We start from the raw sequence: 22,441 nt of genomic DNA on the forward strand, positions 1-22,441 counted from the left end.
AAAAGAAGCATACTCAAAAAATGATAAAGGAGTTCCCATCGTAGCGCAGTGGTTAACGAACCCGACTAGGAACCACGAGGTTGCGGGTTCGATCCCTGGCCTGGCTCAGGGGGTTAAGGATTCGGCATTGCTGTGAGCTGTGGTGTAGGTCTCAGACGTGGCTGGGATCTGGCGTTGCTGTGGCTCTGGCGTAGGCTGGCAGCTACAGCTCCGAGTGGACCCCTATCCTGGGAATCTTCATATGCCACGGGAGTGGCCCTAGAAAAGGCAAAAAGACAAAAAAAAAAAAAAAAGATAAGGATGGTTGGAGTTCTTTTATGGCTCAGTGGGTTAAGGATCTGGCATTGTCACTACAGCAGCTTGGGTCACTGCTGTGGTGTGGGTTCAGTCCCTGGCCCGGGAACTTCTGCATGCCACAGGTATGATAAAAACAAACAAACAAACAAACAAACAATGATGGAGATTGTCAAAGAAATGTGAAAGTCAGTTTGAAAGAGTTCCAAATGGTCAAATCTAGAAAATTTTAGGCATCTAAATAAATAATAGTAATGGAATAATGGATTTTAACCCTTTAAATAAAATAGGAATCTATGAATCCATAAGTCAGTGAGTAAATTGAAAGTTTGATGAAGTTTTAAAGTATCTCCTCACAAAACTCTTCTTAATTTCAAAAAGGAAAAATGTGACTTTACAGTGGAAAGGCCCCACAGACATTTCTTTAATCAAACGATCAAATTTAACACTACCAGTAATGGGTTAAATCAGTATTTGGGACCACATGATAACATGCAATTAAAAAAATACTGTCACTTCTATTATATTCCTGATAGAGATGCATAACTTAAATGTAGTCATGGGGAAACATCAGACAAACCAAAAAGAGAGACAGCTGAAAAATAACTGACCTGTATTCTTCACAAGTTCAAGGCACTGAAAGTTACAGAAAAACTGAAGAGCTGTTTCTTCGACCTGACGGAGAATAAAAAGTTATGACAACTAAATGAAACTTGTAGTTCTGCTCCGGATCCTACAAAGACATTACTGGGACAACTGGCAGAAGCTGCAAAAGATATGAGGATGAGATGGTGATAATGTATGTTAATTTTCTGATTTTTAATGATCATGTTGTGGACATATAAGAAAATGTCCTTGTTTGTGAAAAATACACACCACAGTTTTGGAAAATAATGGGGAAACGTCAGCAACTTACTCTCAAATGGTTGAGGAAAACAAAGTTATTCGCACAATAGTTTGAACTTTTTTGTAACTTTGAGATTGTTTCCAATTTTTTTAAAGCAAAATAAAAATGATGATGATGATAACATTCCACTGCCTACAATTTCTCTGTGACTTTTTATTGCTCTTAGAAAGAAGACGAGAATCCTTAAAATGAACTATAAGACTTTGCATGATCTTGTTCCCGTCTACTTTTTCAGTGTCATATTGTTGACTCTTTTTGGCATACTGCATTCTGTTCATTTTGTTTCTTAAACAACCCATGGATTTTTGAAGTACAAAGCCTATGCACTTGCTGTTCCCTCTACCTATAACATTCCCTAACTCCTTACCCGTATACATTAAATTTCTTTTTTATTTTATTAATTTTGATAATACCTTTTCAAAACCTTTGTCCCCCAAAGTAGGTCAGTTCCCCATTATTTACTCTCACAGCTCTGTGTATTTTCCCTTCATAATTTAGATTAGCTTGACTAAAAGATTAACATGTCTTCCATCATCCTACTTCTTTGGGGCAGAGTTACATCTCTGCTTACCACAGAGATGTAACTCTAGCCCAAAGGACAATAAATGATTTTAATAAATAAATGAATTGTTTACGATCAATCCATTCACTTGTGCTCTTGACTCTCTGCTATCTCCGCAGCATCCTCCCTCTCTTTTTTGGCTCTTAACCAGCTTTTAAACTTATTCAAGTCTTGGCTGATAGCATTTCCTCTTTCGAATCCACATCCTCCTTGAATTACCTGCTTCTCTCTTCATCCAAACTTTCAATAGAGTCTTATAGATTTGCAATTTTCATTTCCTCCCATTCAATTTCCAGTCCACTGAAATCTGACTTTCACCCTTACCATCCACTAAAGGTGTACTTCCTATGGGGGCTATAACCTCCTAAATGCTAGACCCAATAAACAAGTTTTAGTCAGTATCTTACCTGAATCATTTGTATTAACTTCTTTGATGTTCTTTTTGAGAATCTCTGATCATCTCCTTGATGTGCTCTTCTTTTTCAGATCACTTCTTAAATTAACTAGTTTCATTCAAAAAAAATATTTATTTAGTATTTATCACATGCCAGGAACAACTGGGGATACAATAGTAATTAAAACAAACAAAAATCCCTATTCCTGTCTTTTTGGAGCTTACACTTTTTAAAATTAAGGTAGAATTCACATGTAACATTATATTAGTTTTGGGTGTATAACATAATGATTTGATGTTTGTATATATTGTGAAATGATTGCCACAATAAGAATTTTATAGAACTTGCTTCTTGTGATGAGAAACTTTAAGATTGATTCTCTTAACTTTTAAATATACAACATGGTATTACTAACTATAGTTGTTATGCTGTACATTACATCCCCAGGACTTATTTATCTTATAACTGGAGATTTGTACCTTTTGACACCTTCCATTTTACCTACCCCCACCCTCTGGTAATCACCAATCTGTTCTCTGTATCTATGAGCTTGTTTTTTGTTTTGTTTTGGGTTTTTCTTTAGAATGCACATATAAGTGAGATCACACGGTATTTTCTCTGCCAACTTATTCCTCTTAGCATAACACCCTCAAAGTCCATTCATATTGTCTCAAATTATTTCATCCTTTTTTATGGCTGAGTAAGATATATACTTTCCTTATCTATTCATCCTTTAATGGACATTTAGGCTGTTTCCATAATCTTGGCTACTGTAAATAATGAGCATACAGATGCACATATCATTTCTAATTAGTATTTTCATTTTCTCCTGATTAAAAAATACCAAGACATAGAATTGCTGGATCATATGGTAGTTCTATTTTTAGCTTTTTGAGGAACCTCCATAGTGGTTTCCCCAATTCATATTCCTGTTAACAGTGCCTCTGTTCCCTTTTGTCCATATCCACTCCAGCATTTGTCTCTTTATGACTATAGCCATTCTAACAGGTGTGAGGTGATATCTCATTTTGGTTTTGAGTTGCATTTCCGTGATGATTATATAATAAGGAAGAAGCTTTTTATTCTAAGTTAATAACAAAAGGGCTGTTGCCTATAAGCTTAAACTATACACAATGGCCCATCTCTGGGACCCCTGCCTCCCAGGTAATAAGTATTAAGCTAAAATGCCTTTGTTTAGCTCATGGGAAACATTCTGACCAGGCTCACTTGTGAGTGACTGTAAGTAGGAAGAAATTAACACATCTCCAGAGGGTTTCCAGACCAGGAAATAGTTTGACTTTACTCCTCCCCTTTTAGTATAAAAGAAGCTTGGGAGTGCCCATCGTGGCATAGCTGAAACGAATCCGACTAAGAACCATGAGGTTACGTGTTCGTGTTCTCTCCCTCACCTCGCTCAGTGGGTTAAGGATCTGGCGTTGCTATCAGCTGTGGTGTAGGTCGCAGAGGCGGCTTGGATCCCGGATCCCGATTGGCTGTGGCTATGGCGTAGGCCGGCAGCAACAGCTCCCATTAGACCCCTAGCCTGGGAACCTCCATATGATGCAGGTGCAGCCCTCAAAAGACAAAAAAGAAGCCTGAATTCTAACTCAGGCAAGATGGTTTTTTGGCACATGAATATGCCATCTTCTTGGCCTGCTGGCTTTCTGAATAAAGTCACTATTCCTTGCCCCAACAAGTTATTATTTATTGGTTGACTGTGCAGCAAGCAGCAAGCTTGGACTCCATTGATGTTGAGCATCTTTTCATGTAAGCATTGGTTGTGTGTATTTCTTTGAAAAAACGTCTATTCAGATACTCTGCCCACTTTTTAATTGGATTTTTTGTTTGTTTTGGGTTTTTTGTTTTTTGGGGTTTTTTTTGGCTATTCAGTTATATGAATTCCTTATATATGTTGGATATAAACCCTTTATCAGATATATGATTTGCAAACATTTTCTTTCTTTCCATAGATATTGATGTTTCATTGGCTGTGAAACAGTCTTCATATTAGAATTCCCCAAGATTTTATCCTTGGTCCACAGCTTTTCTTATTCTGCATACTTTCTCTTGGTAATCATGTTCATACTCATGGGTCTAACCACCACAGATAATTGATAAAATTGTCTATTTGATTTTCCATGAATTTTATGCTGTATATCTTTATTTGGACATATCCTAGTAAAACTGAAATAGACATATCCAGATCAGAATCCTTTTTCTTTTCTCTAAACACATCTTCATTCAGTGAGTGGTACTCAGACACCTAAATCAGAAGTTAACCTTAAATCCTTTATCGCTCATATCAACAAAGCACCATTTCTTGCCCAATTTACTCTGTCTTAACATTCTCCTAACTGCTCCCCTTTTCTCCAGTCATGTCCTGTTTGTATGCACTCTCTCATAGCTACAGAATGATCTAAAATACAGACTCAGTACCTTACTTAAAAGCTTTAATTAGCTTTCTCATTACCTGCAAGATACGGCTTCATGGTGGAGTAAAACCCCCATCATCTAGCCCCTGCTTGATTCTCTAGTTTTATTTCTGCTTTTCAATTTAAAGATTTTGGTGGCTCACAATGCGGCATAATGATTAACATTACAGTCTTTGGAGCTAGGGTGTTCAGGTGTGTATAGTTTCCTCACCTGTGAAGTGGATATAATAAACCCCTATCATATAAGATTATTTGGATTCAGGCATGTTGGGTTTCAATGTTCTTCCCTTTGTTCAATCTGTTACCGTTTATCCTGATATTTTTCCACCTTCTGAATTTTTTATGAAAGTCTCACCCACTGCTGTCTCCAGGATTACGTCTGTAGATTTTGCTTTTGTTGTCTTTACAGTTTTTAAATTGAGTTGTAAGATATAGCTCAGGAAAATGTACTCTTTTCAATGTCATGTGTTCTACCAGAAGTCCACATGTTAATTTACTCTAAGGAAATTATGAATTAAGAACACAACAATATAGGTTAGACAATGTTATTGCTTCTTAATTTATAATGGAAGAAAAGACTATTGTCAAAGTAGCTAATATAAGATTAAAGAATTTATGTTAAAAAAAAAAAGATTATTTGGAGGACTGAATTAACTAATGTGTGCTTAGACCAGTTCCTGGCACTTACTAGCTGTTACATTAGGTTGCTTCTATTATTTCTGTCTTTGTTCTGACTACTTTCTCTTACTTCTAGAAATGTCTTCGTTTTGTTACGGATCCTGCATGGTCAGCATTTTTTAATAAGCTGCTATTTGATTTGCTACACGAAATTGTTACCAATTACAATTTATTTCATACTATGGTTGATGTCATAAGCCAGCATCCTCTTCATCACGATGTTTTTTTCTCTTTTGATGGTTGCAAATGCAGCTAGTTCAATTGTTCTAGTTATATTGCAGACCAAAAATGCAGTTTCTATTCCATATTACTTAGACATAAAGATGCGAGAGAGGAGTATGGACAACTCCTCAAATTCCAGTTGGAATGACTAGGAAGACGGGCAATGCCGCAGAATGCTCTAATGTTTGTTACCCACACACATCCATGAATATTTTTATTTTCCCCAAATTTCCTACTATCTTTTCAACCCTCTAAATTGACACTACAATCAATGTCATTTCAGTCAAGCTACCCCTTTCCCGCAAAATTTCCCCTTTCTGCACCCCACCCCTCAACCAGAAAAATCCTCTATAGCCCTACCTTGCCCGACCTTTCCCTTTAAGAACAGGGTCAGAGGGAAACTACACGCCTAAACCCGCCCTCCGCGGGGCAGGGGTTCCCGTCACCACAGCAACTGGAGCAGGAAGGGGCGGGCCTTGTCGTCTCACATCCAGCCTGCGGCATGCGCCGGCTGCGTTGACGTGGGGGCGCGGGCTTCGTCGGTACGGCGCTTCCCGCAGCTCGGGTTGGAGCCGGAACCGGAGCCGGAGCCGGATTCTGCACAGACAGCCACGTCAACCTAAACCTACACCTCCCTCCCCACCCTGCGGTGCCCACAGGTCCTTCGGCTAGTCCTCCCAAGCGGCGTTCTCCACGCCTTTCCCACAATGCCCCGCGCCAGTCCCCGCCCCTCCTCGCCTTGGAGACCGCCGCGCGAGGAACGGACCGGAGCCGGCCGCACTCTTTGCTGCGGGTGTGGCTGGTTCTCCCCCGTTCCGGGCGCGGCGGGCCGGCGGCTACCGAGTGCGTGCTTCACTCCTGCACGCACAGCTTGTGCTCTATCGAGTAGGATCCGCCGACGGGGATTGAAAATGGGGGAGTAGCTGCAGGAGGCGACCCCGCAACAGTGAGGTGGGCATGGGCCGGGAGCCGGGGACCGGGGTTCTGCTGATGCTGGCCGCGGCCTGGGACCTGCGGGAAGGGAGGGGCGAAATGCCCTTGTGCAGGAATCCCCCTCCTCATCTCTTCTGCGCCCAGTTTATTGTGTTCTCGCTCTCAGTTGTTTTCCTTCCTTCTACCTGCACCACCCTTCCTCCGCCCAGCGGTTCCTCGCTTTTTTGCTCCAGTTTCTAACTTTAACTTTAGTTATCCAGGTTCCTTTCTCCGTTAGTTCAACCTGAGATTGCACACACCAGCAACACTTGACAGTCTGTTTCACCCACGTTTCCATTTTTCCATTCTTGCATCCCATTCTGGAGTGGTGGCAACATGGAGTTAACAGTGTTGCATTTACCTGCAGCTTCCACCTGTCCCCGCAGCTTGGCGCTGAGCAAGTCAGGCACGCCCACACGTACCGAGAACCACCACTAGGCAGGGTATGAACCCCACGTGTACCAGTGGTGTTTGACAGTATGTTCTCTATTTTTTCCTAAGCTTTGTTTTCTAGTCTAGATGTTTATTAATCTCTATCATTATATTTTACAAAGGTTTTTTTTTTTTGGTGGTGTGAAAAGGCGGAATTAGAAATGAACCAAAAACCATTCACAGGTAAGGAGAAAAAATTTTTAAAAATATTTAGGATTAAATGAAGGAAGGAGGAATTGAGGATGCTAGAAAGATTAGATTTTTTTTTTTCAAAGCATGAGATCTTTGGAACTCAACTATACAAATTTCCACGTGATCTTATTTTTACCCTACACAGCTGAGCATGTCGGAACTGATTCCTTTTCTCTTTTTGTTTTTCTGTTTTTAATTTATGCCAAAGGAAAACTTTGCAATAAAATTACACTATTAACTTGCAGTTATCCTACTAGTTATATAAAATAGTATCTACTTAAACATAACATAAGCATTTTCTGAGAAAATTCAGGGCAAAGAAAATGGCTTATTGTGTATAAGTTGTCTGTTTCAGTAATATAAATTCACTGCCGGTTTTGGACCAGTTGTATAAAATATACAGACCCTTTGGAAGATCTCCTGCTTCTTTCTAGCATTCTCAAAGGGTATTTCCTACAGGCGAGGTTGATTGAAATGAAAACTGGATAGCCTTAAAAGGGGTGAAGAAATAACCAAAAAGGAAGCAAATGAAAAGGGCAGTTCTTAAGCTGGGTAGCAGGAGGAAGGAAACGACTCCCCCCCCCCTTGGTGTTCAGGTGCTGATCAAGGCAAATTGCTGGGTTGGTTTGTAAAGTGTTCTAGCTGGCTGCAACCATATAGCTACCTTTTGCCTTTATTTGCTCTCTTGAGTGATAGCAGGAACCTGGCTACCTAGATATAGAAGGGGGAAGAGGGCCCCCAGAGAACCAGCCTGATTTGCCATTTACCAGAGATAGTATTGCTGGCCATGTCATTTGTAACATGTGTTGTTGAAGGTGTTTTTTATTAATATATTTTTAAGTACCCAATTTTCTCTTTTTAGATTAACATTTTGAGACACTTCATGATGCCTGATTCACCTTTGAAGTAATGTGGAGAGAAGTTCTCAAATTTGCATATTACATCAACTGGAACCAGTGGCATTATCTTAATGTTCACTTAAGTCAGAACTTCTTCAGGAAAAACAATGGGAGTCTGGTTAAATAAAGATGCCTATATCAGAGACTTGAAAAGGGTCATTCTCTGTTTTCTATTAGTGTATATGGCCATTTTAGTGGGTACAGATCAGGATTTTTACAGTTTACTTGGAGTATCCAAAACTGCAAGCAGTAGAGAAATAAGACAAGCTTTCAAGAAACTGGCATTGAAGCTACACCCTGATAAAAACCCGGTAGGTAAAAATTTCTTTTTAAACATATCTAATTAATGTGTCTTGGTAAGTTTTGCTGTATACTTAAATTATTTTAAATAAGTGCTCAAAATGCTTAAGAACAATCACGTCAAAAACCATAATTCAGCTTCTGTACTAAAAACAGAAGAAGCAAAATATTCTCGGTTTAGAATAGTGTAAAGGAATGTCAATACTGAAAATGTAGTTCCCTTTTAATTTGAAAACTAATTTCCAACAGTTTTATTACAGATATTAATCCCAAAAAAGAAGTAGTTTTCTTAGTAAAGCATGTTAAAATCAAGTATTCTGGAATGGTAACAGAAAAATTATTTATTTAGAACTTAGAGAATTTGTCTTGCTAAAAATGGCAATAATAGCTAATGATAGAATGCTTAAACTTCAGCTGTTTTCTCCCATGTGTAAGTCTAAGAGTCAGAATTTATAAATTAAAACTTGAGGGCAGCCACATCCAGTTAATTTCAATTATAAATATTTGATGATGTATCCTATAATCTTTCAAAAAAACATACTGTTTTTTTCCTCTTTTTAAAGTTTTACTTAAGTGTATTGATTTACAATGTTGTGATAATTTCTGCTGTTCAGGTGATTCAGTTCTACATATACAAACATCTGTTCTTTTTCAGATTCTTTTCCCATTTAGCTTTATCACAGAATATTGAATAGGGTTCCCTGTGCCATGTAAAAACCGTATTAGTTTTAATTCTTAACATATTTTTATAATTCATTTTTTTTTAATGAGTTTCACTTGTCATCAAGGAAAAATATTTAATTTTTGTTTTCTATATAGAATTTTAAGATTATTTTATTTTGATTTCATGAAACTGATCACTGGAATCAGTATTTCTCTAAAACTCCTGTTAATTGGCAATCTTTTCCTGAGGTCCACATTCTATTTAGAATTTTTATTTTCTCAGATTTTTGTTTAAAATTTCAGAATATTAGGTTTCTATATGAAAGATGGTAGACCACCTGCAACTGAGTATTTAGATGAAAGCATTTTTCAGAAAACAATTCTATGAAACAGTTTTTGAGTTGTTTCTGTGATAGTTCTTATTTAATTATCTGATAGATTAGGGTACATACTTTTTTTAGTTTATTATGTTGAGTTATGCCTCAAATAGAAAAATAACCTGTAAATTTCTTTGTGATTGTTTTAGAGGTAACACATAATATTTACAATATTAAGCATTTCCAAGGGTTCACTAATCAGTTTTTTCAGTTGCATGTCTTAGAAGGTGTGCATTTTACAACCATCTCTGTCAACCTTCAGAGGCATCAATTCTTATTTCTGTTACTTTTTTAAGATTGTAGTTACTTTAAAAACATATTTTACTTTTTACTTCAATGCATGATTATTTATACTGTACTCTTCTTTATCTTGGTATTCTCACACAAATCTCATGATTAAATTAAATCAACATAGATTCTGAAGAGACTTCATTGTGTATCTGAAACAAATATTATATCTAATATTTTTAATAGAATAACCCAAACGCACACAGTGATTTTTTGAAAATAAATAAAGCATATGAAGTACTCAAAGATGAAGATCTGCGGAAAAAGTATGACAAATATGGAGAAAAGGGACTTGCAGATAATCAAGGAGGAGGCCAGTATGAAAGCTGGAATTATTATCGTTATGATTTTGGTAAGGTGATATGATATTCATTATGAAAATCCTTATTTATTTCAGAAAATTTAGAAAGTTAGTTTTCTTTTATCACTTAGTTTATGTAGATAATATGTGTCTCCTTGACCCTTTTTTTAATATAGCATGGGAATGGAATTCAAAAGGAAAGTCAAGTAGCATGTAGATATCTGTATAGATATGAAGGTGTTTGATCATAATCTTATTAAATTTTAAAATAAGGATTACTATTTAACTTGAAAACATATTTGTATTAGGAGTTCCCTGGTTTCCTAGTGATTAAGGATCTGGAGTTGTCACTATGGTGGCGCGGTTTTGATCCCTGGCTTGGGAACTTCCATATGCTGCAGGTGTGGCAAAAAAAAAAAAAAAAAAAAAATTATTAGAAGTTAAATACTGAAGGAAGTTGCCTTGTGACACAGCAGGTTAAGGCTCAAGCATTGTGGCAGCTGTGGCGTGGGTCACAACTGCTACTACAGGTTCAATCCCTGTCCTGTGAACTTCCACCTGTTGCAAAAGTGGCAAAAAAAAAAAAAAAAGTTAAATACTAAAGCCTTTCAGTATTTTTAGAGCATCTTATTTTCTGAGAATGACTAAAGTTTCCTTTACTAATAATGGTCACTTCAATAGAAATGCCATACTATCTTTTTTGCTTTTTAGGCCCGCACCTTCGGCACATGGAGATTCCCAGGCTAGGAGTCTAATCCAAGCTACAGCTTCCAGCCTACACCACAGCCACAGCAACGTGGGATCTGAGCCACATCTGCAACCTACACCACAGCTCACAGCAGTGCCGGATCCTTAACCCACTGAGTGAGGCCAGGGATCAAACCCACAACCTCAAGGTTCCTAGTCGAACGTGTTTCTGCTGCACCACCATGGGAACTCCGCCATACTTTCTTAATTAATGATGATTAATAACAGTTTAAGGTCTTGACAGGAATGAGAAATGAGGCAAGAGCTGAGAGAGAAAACAAGTTAAAGAGATTGAGGGAGGGGGAAAGCAAACACAGGTATCGAGGGAAAAGGGATTCTTTATATACCCAGTAGTTCCTATAGTCATTGATTAGCCTCAAATTCAGGCTAAGAACTGAAAGTATGCTTTTATCTTAGACTGAATAAAATATTTTCAGTTTATATTTAGAGAATTTATTTCTCAAGACTGAATTTCTTTTCAAAATAATATTTTCAAGTATATTCACTCTTGCTTGCGAAGTCTGTAACAAGTGTCAACAATCTACATTTCACAGGCTAAATCCAGCATGCCACCTGCTTTTATAAATAAAGTTTTATTGGAATATAGCTATGCTCATTTATCTTCCACACTTCAGGAGCAGAAGAGTGGTGACAGAAACCATATGACCCACAAAACCTAAAATATTTACTGATCCCTGATATATATCCATCATTAACATTTAGATATTTTATAAAGTAATGAGAAATTTTCTCACATTAATAAAATTTATATTAATAATTTTGCTTTTACCTCTGTAAATATTCTAATTATATAAGATTTTTAGCAATGTAAAATATTTTTAAATGATAACACTTACTGAAAAAACCATGCAGTCTGAAAGTGAACGAGGTCTGTAACCTAGTTAACAGTAATGTACTGTGCCAGTTTCTGAATTTGGATATTGTACTGAAATCATGTAATATGTCACTGTTAGAGGAAACTGGGTGAAAGGTAAATGGAAGTCTGAACTATTTTTAAAGTGTCCTGTAAGTGTATAAGTAATTCAAAATAAAGAAATTTTTAAAAAATGTAATAGAAATTTTCTGTGGAGTTGAAATTATGTGAATATTAGGAAACCCTTACACACACACTCCTATGACAGTCCATATCAGGCAACTAATACCTTTTGATCACTTTTTAAATGTATCAGCAGTAGTAGTATTTACTCTTTGCTTTCCTCTTAGTATGTTTCACATTCTTCAACTTTGAGATTTAATATAGTAATCTGATTTTTGATGACTGAAACAAATGTAAGACTTTTTTGTGGTAATTTATTTTTATGATGAAGTTTTAATTTTGTAATTTTATGTACTTTTAAAATTAGGCATTTATGACGATGATCCTGAAATCATAACATTGGATAGAAGTGAATTTGGTAAGTTTGTGGGCATATGATTCTCTAAAAACTAGTTTAAGACCAGTCTTTTAATTAAAACTCCTAAGGACAAATGTATTTAGAATTTAGAAATTTTTTGAATTTTAGCAGGGTAATTTGGCATTTGCTATATTTCAATAATGTTCTATAATCATAGTTGAGAGTTTCACAGTTTCTTTTATTATCATCAACTTTCCTTCCGTTATGTTAATGAACTTTTATGACTTTCCTGTGTATTAGCTACAGTTATTCCTGTCATATCACAGATGAGGAAGTGAAACCTTAGAAGTGCTAAGCAACATCTTCAACATTTTATACTTGTGTTTGTTTATAACTGATACATTTGAAATAATAATTAACCAATATCTTATTTTTTTCCATATTTTTTCACATTAAAAAGTTTTTACATTTAAGAATGAAAACTACAAAATTATACATGCAGTGTAATACAAATCATACAAAAGGTGTACACATATATGCATAAAGGATAAAAGCTAGATGAGAAGAAAGTAAAGTTCTGATAAAAAATAAAGTTCTTAGCAGAATGTGGGGCAGTATACTATTTAGAAAACTCTAGTTTTTTAAAAAATAATATTTACTAAGTGAAATGCATAAGTATGTATGCCAAATAAAAGAAGTAGGAGTGCCCATTATGGCTCAGTGGTAACGAATCTTACTAGTATCCATGAGGATGCGTGCCTCCCTCAGTGGACTAAATATCCGGCATTGCCATGAGCCGTGGTGTAGGTCACAGATGGAGCTCAGATCCTGAGGGGCTGTGGCTGTGGTGTAGACTGGCATCTGCAGTTCTGATTTGACCCCTAGCCCGGGAACTTCCTTATGCCGCAAGTTGTGGCCTTAAAAAGCAAATAAATGAACAAAGCAAAATTAGAAATTCTCAAGAGTTCCCTTGTGGTTCAGTGGGTTAAGGATCTGGTGTCATTATAACAGCTCAGGTCACTGCTGTGGTGCAGGTTCAATCCCTAGTCCAGGAACTTCCGCATGTGCCCAGAGTGGCCAAAAAAACCAAAAAGGAGTAAAAATAATACATAGCCCCCATATCAGTTCAGGAGAAGTTTGTATGCCAGGTGAGTTTCCTGCAAATTTGCAAAAATACTCTTGGTTTTAGAACTTTTGTATTTCAGAGTTTTGAATGTGTGTGTTTATTTTAGAAGCAGATTTAATTTGATTTGTGTGAAAATGGATATAAAAATAGAGTTTTACTACGCTTTGCATTGCATTTTAGAAAACCTTAAACATTGGATTAGATTCTTATACTTTCAAACTTGTACACATATAATAACATATTCTTTTTTTCTACTTCAAACCAATACATTTTACCTCAAATCAAACTTTAGTTTTATTCTGCTATATTACAGTCTCATTTAGTTTAGAAAACTAAAGTAGCATACCAGTTGCAAAATATATGTATATAATTTCTCATTATCATTTCCTAACAATGTGTTACACTTGATTTGGTGCAGTTCCTTCTAAGCAAGAATTGCATCATATTCTTATTTTCTACATCATGTATTGGTGAGTTCAGGCCTGCAGGGTTGCTATTCAGTACTTTGTTAAAAGTCTTAGGGTGAATACATAAACAAGTTCTAAGCAAAATGAATATCTTCCCTACAAAGGAAATGGAGGAAAATCTGATTCATTTGTATTTTTGATAGAACTGATAGTGATGTCACAAGCTGGCAGAATCATAACTTTTTGGCATGTAGTTATATGAACCTATTGCTTTTTCTCTGATTGTTGTCTCTCATCTGCTAGTGTATCAGTAAGCATTTTGTAGTCCTATGGGACAGAAAACTTTGGAATTACAGATAGAATTGGAGGAACTGAACAAAACTTGCAAGCTGACTAATCCACGAATCCACCCTAAGGAAAGACTTCCCTAATGGTTATATTGCACATGGGTTCAGATTTGTCACTGTGAAGAAGAGGTTAAGAGCTGCTAATAGTTCAGATAGAATTCCAAATAGTTAAGAATAAATTAAAATCACAAAATCCTAGAGACAATTTTTCAGAAATAATTAACTAACATTGATAGGTTCAGTACAAAGTTGCCTGTGTTCAGTCTGGGCTCTAATATTACCTTGTGTATTACTAGGCTAAGACAAAGTTTTAGTTGAAGAGGCTGAGGGAGGATGGCAAGTATGGATGGTAGTATCAATTTGTGCTATGTAAATTTCACAGTAGCCTGCTTGGTTGTGGGTTTCTTTCTAGTAGCAGTGGTTTCTGTTGGTTTGGGTTGCTTGTATTTTGTCCAGGTCTACAGTTGTCATGGAAGAGTTAATCCAAATTACATAGTTTACTTTGTACAGGAGTGGAACTCTTAAATGTTCAGCTATAGTACAGAAGAGAAAATATGACTGATAAACTCACTTTGAAAGCTTTGAAAATGTTCTTATCCTTCCCATTAAACATGATGCATTTTATCTTTTTATTTGTCATAGAAAAGTATTATATGATTATTATAAACAAGTTCTAGGTGGTATTTGCAAAAGCAGAGAACATCTTGCACTTAACACTAGTTGTTCTAAATAGCACCCACACAGTATAGGCATCCTTTTGAAGATAACCTCAAGAAATTAAAAAGGAACTCAAAAGTATCTACGCCTTTTTGTACATTTTTGTAGGCTAAGAGAAGCTTTTAGCTGTGGTTGCACAGATATTAAACAGACATTAACTGTAGCTGTGTAATTTAGAAGCTGGAAATTGCGTTTTGAAATATACTTGTGCTCTTCTGGGTTATTGGGTTATGCAGAAACATCCCATTGAGGGAGTTCCCACTATGGCACAGTGGGTTAATGATCCATCTTGTCTCTGTGGCATTGCCAGTTCGATCCCCGCCCTGGCGCAGTGAGTTGAGGATCCAGCATTGCTATACTTTGGAATGGGTCACAGATGTGACTTAGGTTTGATACCTGGGAACTTTGATGTGCCATGGGTGTGGCCAAAGATTGGGGGGGGAATCCCATTGAGCTTTGATAATATAGCCTTAAAAATATTTTTAATGTTATTTTTATTAACAACAGTGGGACCTGAGCACATAAGTTAGAAGTACTCTATGAAAACAAAGTATTTAGATGGTAGACATTTTTTTTTCCACTTAGAACAAGTTTTGTGACAAATAAATGCCATTCAGATTTGTCATACATCTTTTTTTTCCATTCTAGTTTTATTGAGATATGACATACAGCACTGTATAAGTTTAAGGTGTACAGCATAATTTGGCTTATATCCATCATGAAATGGTTATCCAAATAAGTTCAGTAAACATTCATTGTCTCACATAAATAAAAGATTAAAGAAATAGAAAAAAATTTTCTTGTAATGAGAACTCTCGGGATTTGCTCTTAAAGATCTTCATATATAATATACAGCAGTGTTGATTATAATGTTGTACATTACATCCCTAGTACTTAATTGTCTTATAACTGGAAATTTTGTATGTTTTAACCAACTTCATCCAGTTACCCTCCCACTCAACCCCACCTCTGATAACCACAAATCTGATCTCTTTTTCTATGAGTTTGGTTTTGAAGTGTAATAACCTATGACACGGTTTTACCTATTACACAGCATAGTGATTTGGTATTTCTGTACATTTCAAAATGTTCACAGTAAGTCTAGTTATGATATGTCACCATACAAAGGTATTTCATAGCTATTGACTGTACTCCCCACCATGTACATAACAATCTATATATGTGTGGTTATTTTTAAGTTGCTGATCTCTTAAAGTCAAATACATTTTAACAGCCCTGCGTTTTTACTCCCCTGACTACCGTATTTACTGATTTGACACCGTATTTTATTTCTTTTTGTTTTGTATATTTCTCAGTTACTTATTGTGGATATATTGTTCTTTAACCTTCCTGCTAGCTTCATACATGACTGATTTACTACCTTTATGGTATATTTGTCTTTAACAGTGAGGTATTTTTCCCTTCCATAACTTTCATGTTTCTAGTTGTGGCCTTTTCTTTTTCACTTGGAGAAGTCCCTGTAACATTTTTTGTAAAAGCTCATTTCATGGTGATGAACTCTTAGCTTTTGCCTCCTTGTAAACCTTTTATCTATCCTTCAAATCTTAATGAAAGCCTTGCTGCATAGAGTACCCTTGTATTTAGGGTTTTCCCTCATCACAAAATATAAAGATGTTCAAAGAACATATGAGAAAATTGAATGAACAGAGTGAGAAGTTAGAAGGTTTTAAACAAAGAGCTAGAAAATATAAAGAAGAACGTAACATGAAGAATACAGTAACTGAAATGAAAACTACGCTAGAAGGAATCTACAGTACATCAGATGATACAGAGGAATGATCAGTGAGCTGGAATTCAGAGTTGTGGAAATCACTGAGGCTGAACAAGAAAAGAAAAAAGGGAATAAGGACAGTTGAAAAGACCTTTGGAACAACGTCATGTGTACTAGCTTTTGCATTATAGGTATCCCAGAAAGAGAAGAGAGGAAGAAAGGGGTAGAGAACATACAAGATTTTACCTAAATTTATGCCAGTTAATGGTCTAAGTCAGCATGGCAATTATTTTAGTAACCTATACAGATTGGTCTATTTGTCAGACTTTCTAAACTTTATCAAAGAACAGCTGTTAAGCCCTAATGTATACACTTTTCCTGAAGAGTATGGATTAACTATTTTTCCCATAGATCCATGCTTCTTGCAATTGAAATATGAGTGAACACGGAGTCCTACATATGTTACTAATTAACCTTAATTATTCAGTTACACATGTAGAGAATAGCATGCATGTTTTGATTTCTCACTATAATTTGCTTTAACTTAAATTTTTCTTTAAAAAATTACTGATAACTGAATTTGATATAGAATTACATGGAAACTCTTTAACCAAAAAAAAAAAAAAAAAAAAAGAATGTCTTAACCTTTTCATCTTGAATGTCTTAACCTTTTCATCATCCTTAAGATGATAAAATAATTAAGTGAATAAATTTTTTTTACTTACTTTGAGGTCATCTTTTTATAATGAGTGATGTATTGTTGGGTAGATATTTTGTAGTGTTCAGATCTATTATTTTAACAGCTATACTTATTTTGAATTGTTAAAAACCTTGATCTAATAATATCTCAGATAATACAGTTTTCCAAGGTGTATGTCTTATTAAGAGCAGAGATTAATTCTTAAAGAAGACTCATGTTGAGTAGTAAACAGACTGTAAAATGGAAAAAAAAAAAAAAAGAGCAGAGATTAAATTCCCCACCTTCCTTAATATGTTGAGTAGGTCTTCATTCTTTCAGAACCTGGAGTAGCTGTCAGAATTGATTGACCACGTGTATATGCTTCAGATGGTAGAAGAGGAGGTTAAATATCAGTCTGTCACTGCTTCTCATTTCTGTCATCCACACAAACTTTCATATGAGGTTTTGTCTCTTGCTTCCTTGTGTTGCTTCCTTTCTTTTTACAGCTTCGTGGTGACATGGCTCATGCAGTTTGAGGCTGCTTCTTACTCAGAGCTTGGAAGAGGTTTTTTTTTGTTTTTTTTTTTTTAAGGTATAGCTAATTTGACAGTTGAAATAGTATGTTTTCTTCTTATAGAAACAAATTCTATAGAAAATGATAAAGGCAATATAATAGATATACAACTATTTTTTATTTTGATCTTAATGAAAATTTTTAATTAAAATATGCACAAACCTTTAGTAAATAATTCTGAGTTGTTTCCATTTTATGTACTTTTAGATGCTGCTGTTAATTCTGGAGAACTGTGGTTTGTGAACTTTTACTCTTCAGGTTGTTCGCACTGCCATGATTTAGCTCCCACAGTATGTATTTTTTTATTTAAAATTTATTATTTACAGTTGATCTGTTGATTGTTTTTTAATATGTTAGGATTTTTTTCTATTAATATTAATTTTAACTATCAATTATATTTTTTCACATGTATATGGTTTTATTTGCTAAAAATATTCTAAGAATATATAGCTTGGAGTTCCCTCTGTGGCACAGTGGGTTAAGATCAGGCTCTGGTCACTGCAGAGGTACAGGTTCAATCCCTGTCCCAGCGCAGTGAGTTAAAGGATCCAGCATTGCCACTGCTTTGGCATAGGTCACAGCTGCAGCTTGTATTTGATCCCTGGCCAGGGAACTTCCATTATGCTGCAGGTGTGGCCATAAAAGAAAAAGGAATGTATAGCTTGGAGGAGATAGATGATCTTAATCAAAGAAAATTTTTTTTTCTCATAGTGGAGAGACTTTGCTAGAGAAGTGGATGGATTGCTTCGAATTGGAGCTGTTAATTGTGGCGACGATAGGATGCTTTGCCGAATGAAAGGAGTCAGCAGTTATCCCAGCCTCTTCATTTTTAGGTCTGGAATGGTAAGAAATAAAATTGGCATTTTTTTTTTTTTTAAATATGTGAAACAGTATAACAAGGGAAATACTAGCGAAAACACAATATGTGAACTTGTAGAATGTTTTCATTTTTCAGTATTTTAGGTGACATCTAACTATGCTCTAGTTAGTCATAAACATTTTTTGATTTCACTATGAATACCTTTAGATGCCATTACTTTGACTTCATTCTTTTCAAATTAAATGTTTTCCAATTTATTTCTACCTTAAAGAACGTAATGTAACCAATATGCTTATTTTATTTTATAGTTTACAAAGTATTTTACAGGTATTTTCTTTCATTGAATATAAAGTTTTGATTTCCCTTTTTTCCCCCAGTATTAAATGATAAAACCGAAACTAAAATCTTTATAAATAGTATTATTCAAATGTCTGCCATGGAATCTATGCAGTCAAGATTCTCAGAATATCATTTAGAAATACACTACTATTGAGAGATAGATCTTATTCAGAATAATATTAAATCTAATACTGAGTCTAAAGTATTTGGTATGAGTTTTAAAAAGGAAATTAAAATATGTTTCTCTTTTTATAAATAAAAAAATAGGCTGCGGTAAAGTACCACGGTGACAGATCAAAGGAAAGTTTGGTGAATTTCGCTATGCAGTATGTTAGAAGCACAGTGACAGAATTATGGACAGGTAATTTTATTTTCATAATTTCCTTGATTTTCAAAGACTTTAAATTGGTATTTTAAGTTTTTCAGTGACAGTGGTAACGTTTTAGTCATAATACTGTTTTTTTTTTTTTTTTTTTGGTCTCTTTAGGGCTGCACCCATGGCATGTGGAGGTTCCCAGGCTAGGGGTCAAAACAGAGCTGTAGCCGCCAGCTTAGGCCACAGCCACAGCAATGCATGATCCGAGCCACGTTTCTGACCCACATCACAGCTCACAGCAACACCAGATTCTTAACCCACTGAGTGAGGCCAGGGATTGAACCCACATCCTCATGGATGCTAGTTGGGTTCACTAACTGCTGAGCTACAACAGGAACTCCATAATATTGAAATTTTAAAATATCTTTTCCATGCTTCCTATAAGGCAGTTGTGTCATTTGTTCTGAACTCCACTGAATAGTAGACATTTAATTAATTATATTTACACAGAAACCGAAACAATTAAGGTATAGGATATGAGATGGGGCTGGATGAAAAGGCAACTTTCAAAGTTCAGCTAAATGTTTTGTAAGCCAAATGTTGTGTTACTTTCCTAAGTATACTACATCAGGCAGTAAATTCTTGCCTTTTTAGTTTAAAGTTTAAAAACTCTTCTAAACTTAGGCTTTTAATTTATCAAGTGACTTTAGATGGGTCATTTAAATACTCTGTACTACCCATGAAACTATTGATAGTATTTGCTTCTAAAGGAATGCTCATATCATTCATTGAATACCAGTTATGTCTCTGAAACCATGTTAAATACTAGGGCTTCAGTAATAAATTATATAATCCCTGCCTTGCAGGACCCCCGTTAGTAAACCATTAAGATATAAGACAGTGGAATTTCTCTTGTGGTACAGCGGGTTAAGGATTAAGGATCCAGTGTTGTTACTGCAATGACTTGGGTTGCTGCTGTGGTTCAGGTTTGATCCCTGGCCCAGAATTTCCACATGCTAGAGTGTAGCCAGAAGGATAAATAAAATAAGATATAATGCAGTAACTATTATGATAGAGGTAAGTTTAGGAAAGCATGAAGTATATGAAAGAATTCAGGTGAGGAAAAGAGGAAGGGTTAGGAAAAATTTCTTGAATGAAGTCAGTCAAATCCAGTCTGTCTTAAAAGTGAAGAAGCCTTAAAAGTCACTGTATTTGGAAAACTGGCAATATTTCATGAATCTAACCAAAAAATGAGTAATTTTTTTGAGAATGATGTTAGGAAGAATATGGTGGGCTGGATGGGTAGACAAAGCTCAGATCACAAGGGGCTTAATTGCGAATTTGAGTTTCTTAAGAAAATTGTTTAGATTTTATGTGATGAAAAAAGTCAGTGTAGGAATTTGACATACTGAAGATTTTTGGGGACTCCTGAAAACTGCGCATAGTTTATTGGAAATGGGTGAGATTAGAATGGCAAAACCATTTAGAGACCAGTTTCCATTATGGAATAGTAAGTAAGAAATTTGCTTTATTTTCTCTTAAGGAAATTTCGTTAACTCCATTCAAACAGCGTTTGCTGCTGGTATTGGCTGGCTGATCACTTTTTGTTCCAAAGGAGGAGGTAATATTTGTTATCTCATTATGATGAAGAGACTATGACATTTGATTTTCAGTTGACAATCTTTGTTTTTCTAAATTTACTGAGATAAAATTGACATAGAACCTTCTATAACTTTAAGGTATACAAACTGTTGATTTGATACACTTAGATGTTGCAAAATGATTACCACTGTAGCCTTAACACCTAATTCTGTTATGAAATTAATTACTATTTATTTTTTGTGATGAGAACAGTTAAGATCTGTTTTTTTTCAGTGACTTCCAAGTATTTAATACAATGTTATTAGCTATATGCTGTACATTAGATCCCCAGAAACTATTAATCTTATAACTAGAGATATGTACCCTTAGACTAGGTGAAAATCTTAAGTATGCTACTATAACTGATTATTTAATACTTCAGAGTTCTATTTATACCCAGTTATAATTTTTTAATTTAATGAATATTTACCTTTTTTATTGTTTTATACCTACAGTTATAAAATTATTAATTTCTTGTGGTTGCTGAGGGGGAGGGAATGGAATGCCTGGAAGTTTGGGGTTATTAGATACAAACTATTGCATTTGGAATGGATAAGCAATGAGATTCTGCTGTATAGCACAGGGAACCATATATCTAGTCACTTGTGATGAAACATGATGGAGAATAATGTGAGAAAAAGAATGTGTGTGTGTGTATATATGTATGACTATCTATACATATACATTTACGTAGTCATGTATACGTATGACTGGATCACTTTGTTGAACAGCAGAAATTGACAGAACATTGTAAAATCAACTATAATAGAAAAAATTAAAATCTTGCAAAAACTCTTTCTTCTTTCAAGGTATAGATTTATAATATTGTGTTAATTTCAAATGTAAAGCATAGTGATTCATAATATTTGTTTTTTTGTGGATTATATTCCAGTATAGGTTATTACATGATATTGGGTATAATTCCCTGTACTATACAATAAATCCTTATTGCTTGGCTATTTTATGTATGTAGTTTATATCTCTCAATCCTAGACTCTTAACGTATTCCTTCTTCCCTCTCTCTTTCCCCTTTGGTAACCATAAATTTGTCTTCTGTGTCTCTTTTTCTTTTTTGTATATAGATTCATTTGTATTATTTGTTAGATTCCACATGCAAGTGTAGCATATATTTGTCATTCTCTGTCTGACTTCACTAAGTTATAATATTCTCTAGGTCCATCCTTGTTGCTGCATATGTCATTATTTCATACTTTTCATGGCTGAATAATATCCATTTTATCTGTACCATATCTTCTTAAACCAATTGTCTGTTGATGAGCACTTGAGTTGTTTCCATGTCTCGGCTTTTGTAAATAGTGCTCCTGTGAATACTTGGTGCATTTATCTTTTCATATTAGAGGGTTGTTTTGTTTTGCTTTCTGGATATATATATATACATACCAGGAGTGGGATTGCTGGATCATATGGTAGCTCTGTTTTTAGTTTTTTTTAAGGAACCTTCATTCTGTTTTCCATGGTGGCTACACCCACTTACATTACCAACAACAGTGTAGCTGTTCTTTTTCTCCATACCCTTTCCAGCATTTGTAATCTGTAAGACTTAATAATGATGGCCATTCTGATTAGTGTGAGGTGATACCTCATTATAGTTTTGATTTGCATTTATTTAATATTTGCATTTATTTAATAATTAGTGATGTTGAATATATTTTAATGTTCCTGTTAGCCATGTGTATGTCTTCTTTGGAGAAATATCTATTTAGGTC

General features: G+C 35.3%; 1 protein-coding gene and 1 long non-coding RNA gene across 8 annotated transcripts in view; one reads left to right on the forward strand and one right to left on the reverse strand.

The window, feature by feature from the left end:
* LOC110257183 lies at window positions 401-6,164 on the reverse strand. The gene is made up of 3 exons (XR_002339458.1): window positions 5,851-6,164; window positions 2,171-2,266; window positions 401-969 (listed from the first exon to the last, which is right to left on the reverse strand). It is a non-coding gene; the product is annotated as an uncharacterized LOC110257183 (long non-coding RNA).
* The window catches only part of DNAJC10 (DnaJ heat shock protein family (Hsp40) member C10), a 57,646-nt gene continuing 41,399 nt past the window's right edge, over window positions 6,195-22,441 (forward strand). The window contains exons 1-10 of one of the 7 annotated variants that reach the window (XR_002339457.1): window positions 6,208-6,441; window positions 6,830-6,905; window positions 7,017-7,077; window positions 7,949-8,296; window positions 9,800-9,965; window positions 12,026-12,076; window positions 17,806-17,888; window positions 18,310-18,441; window positions 19,025-19,118; window positions 20,617-20,694. Coding sequence is in view for 3 of the 7 variants with exons in the window: in XM_021076312.1 (XP_020931971.1) it covers window positions 8,093-8,296; window positions 9,800-9,965; window positions 12,026-12,076; window positions 17,806-17,888; window positions 18,310-18,441; window positions 19,025-19,118; window positions 20,617-20,694 (808 nt within the window). In the remaining 4 variants the exon portion in view is untranslated. Of the gene's footprint in view, window positions 6,442-6,829; window positions 6,906-7,016; window positions 7,078-7,947; window positions 8,297-9,799; window positions 9,966-12,025; window positions 12,077-17,805; window positions 17,889-18,309; window positions 18,442-19,024; window positions 19,119-20,616; window positions 20,695-22,441 lie in introns of those variants that run through there. The other 6 variants (XM_021076313.1, XM_021076312.1, XR_002339456.1 and 3 more) reach the window with 6 other exon arrangements.

The sequence above is a fragment of the Sus scrofa genome, chromosome 15, assembly GCF_000003025.6.
Source record: "Sus scrofa isolate TJ Tabasco breed Duroc chromosome 15, Sscrofa11.1, whole genome shotgun sequence".
In the NCBI taxonomy this organism is placed as follows: domain Eukaryota; kingdom Metazoa; phylum Chordata; class Mammalia; order Artiodactyla; family Suidae; genus Sus; species Sus scrofa.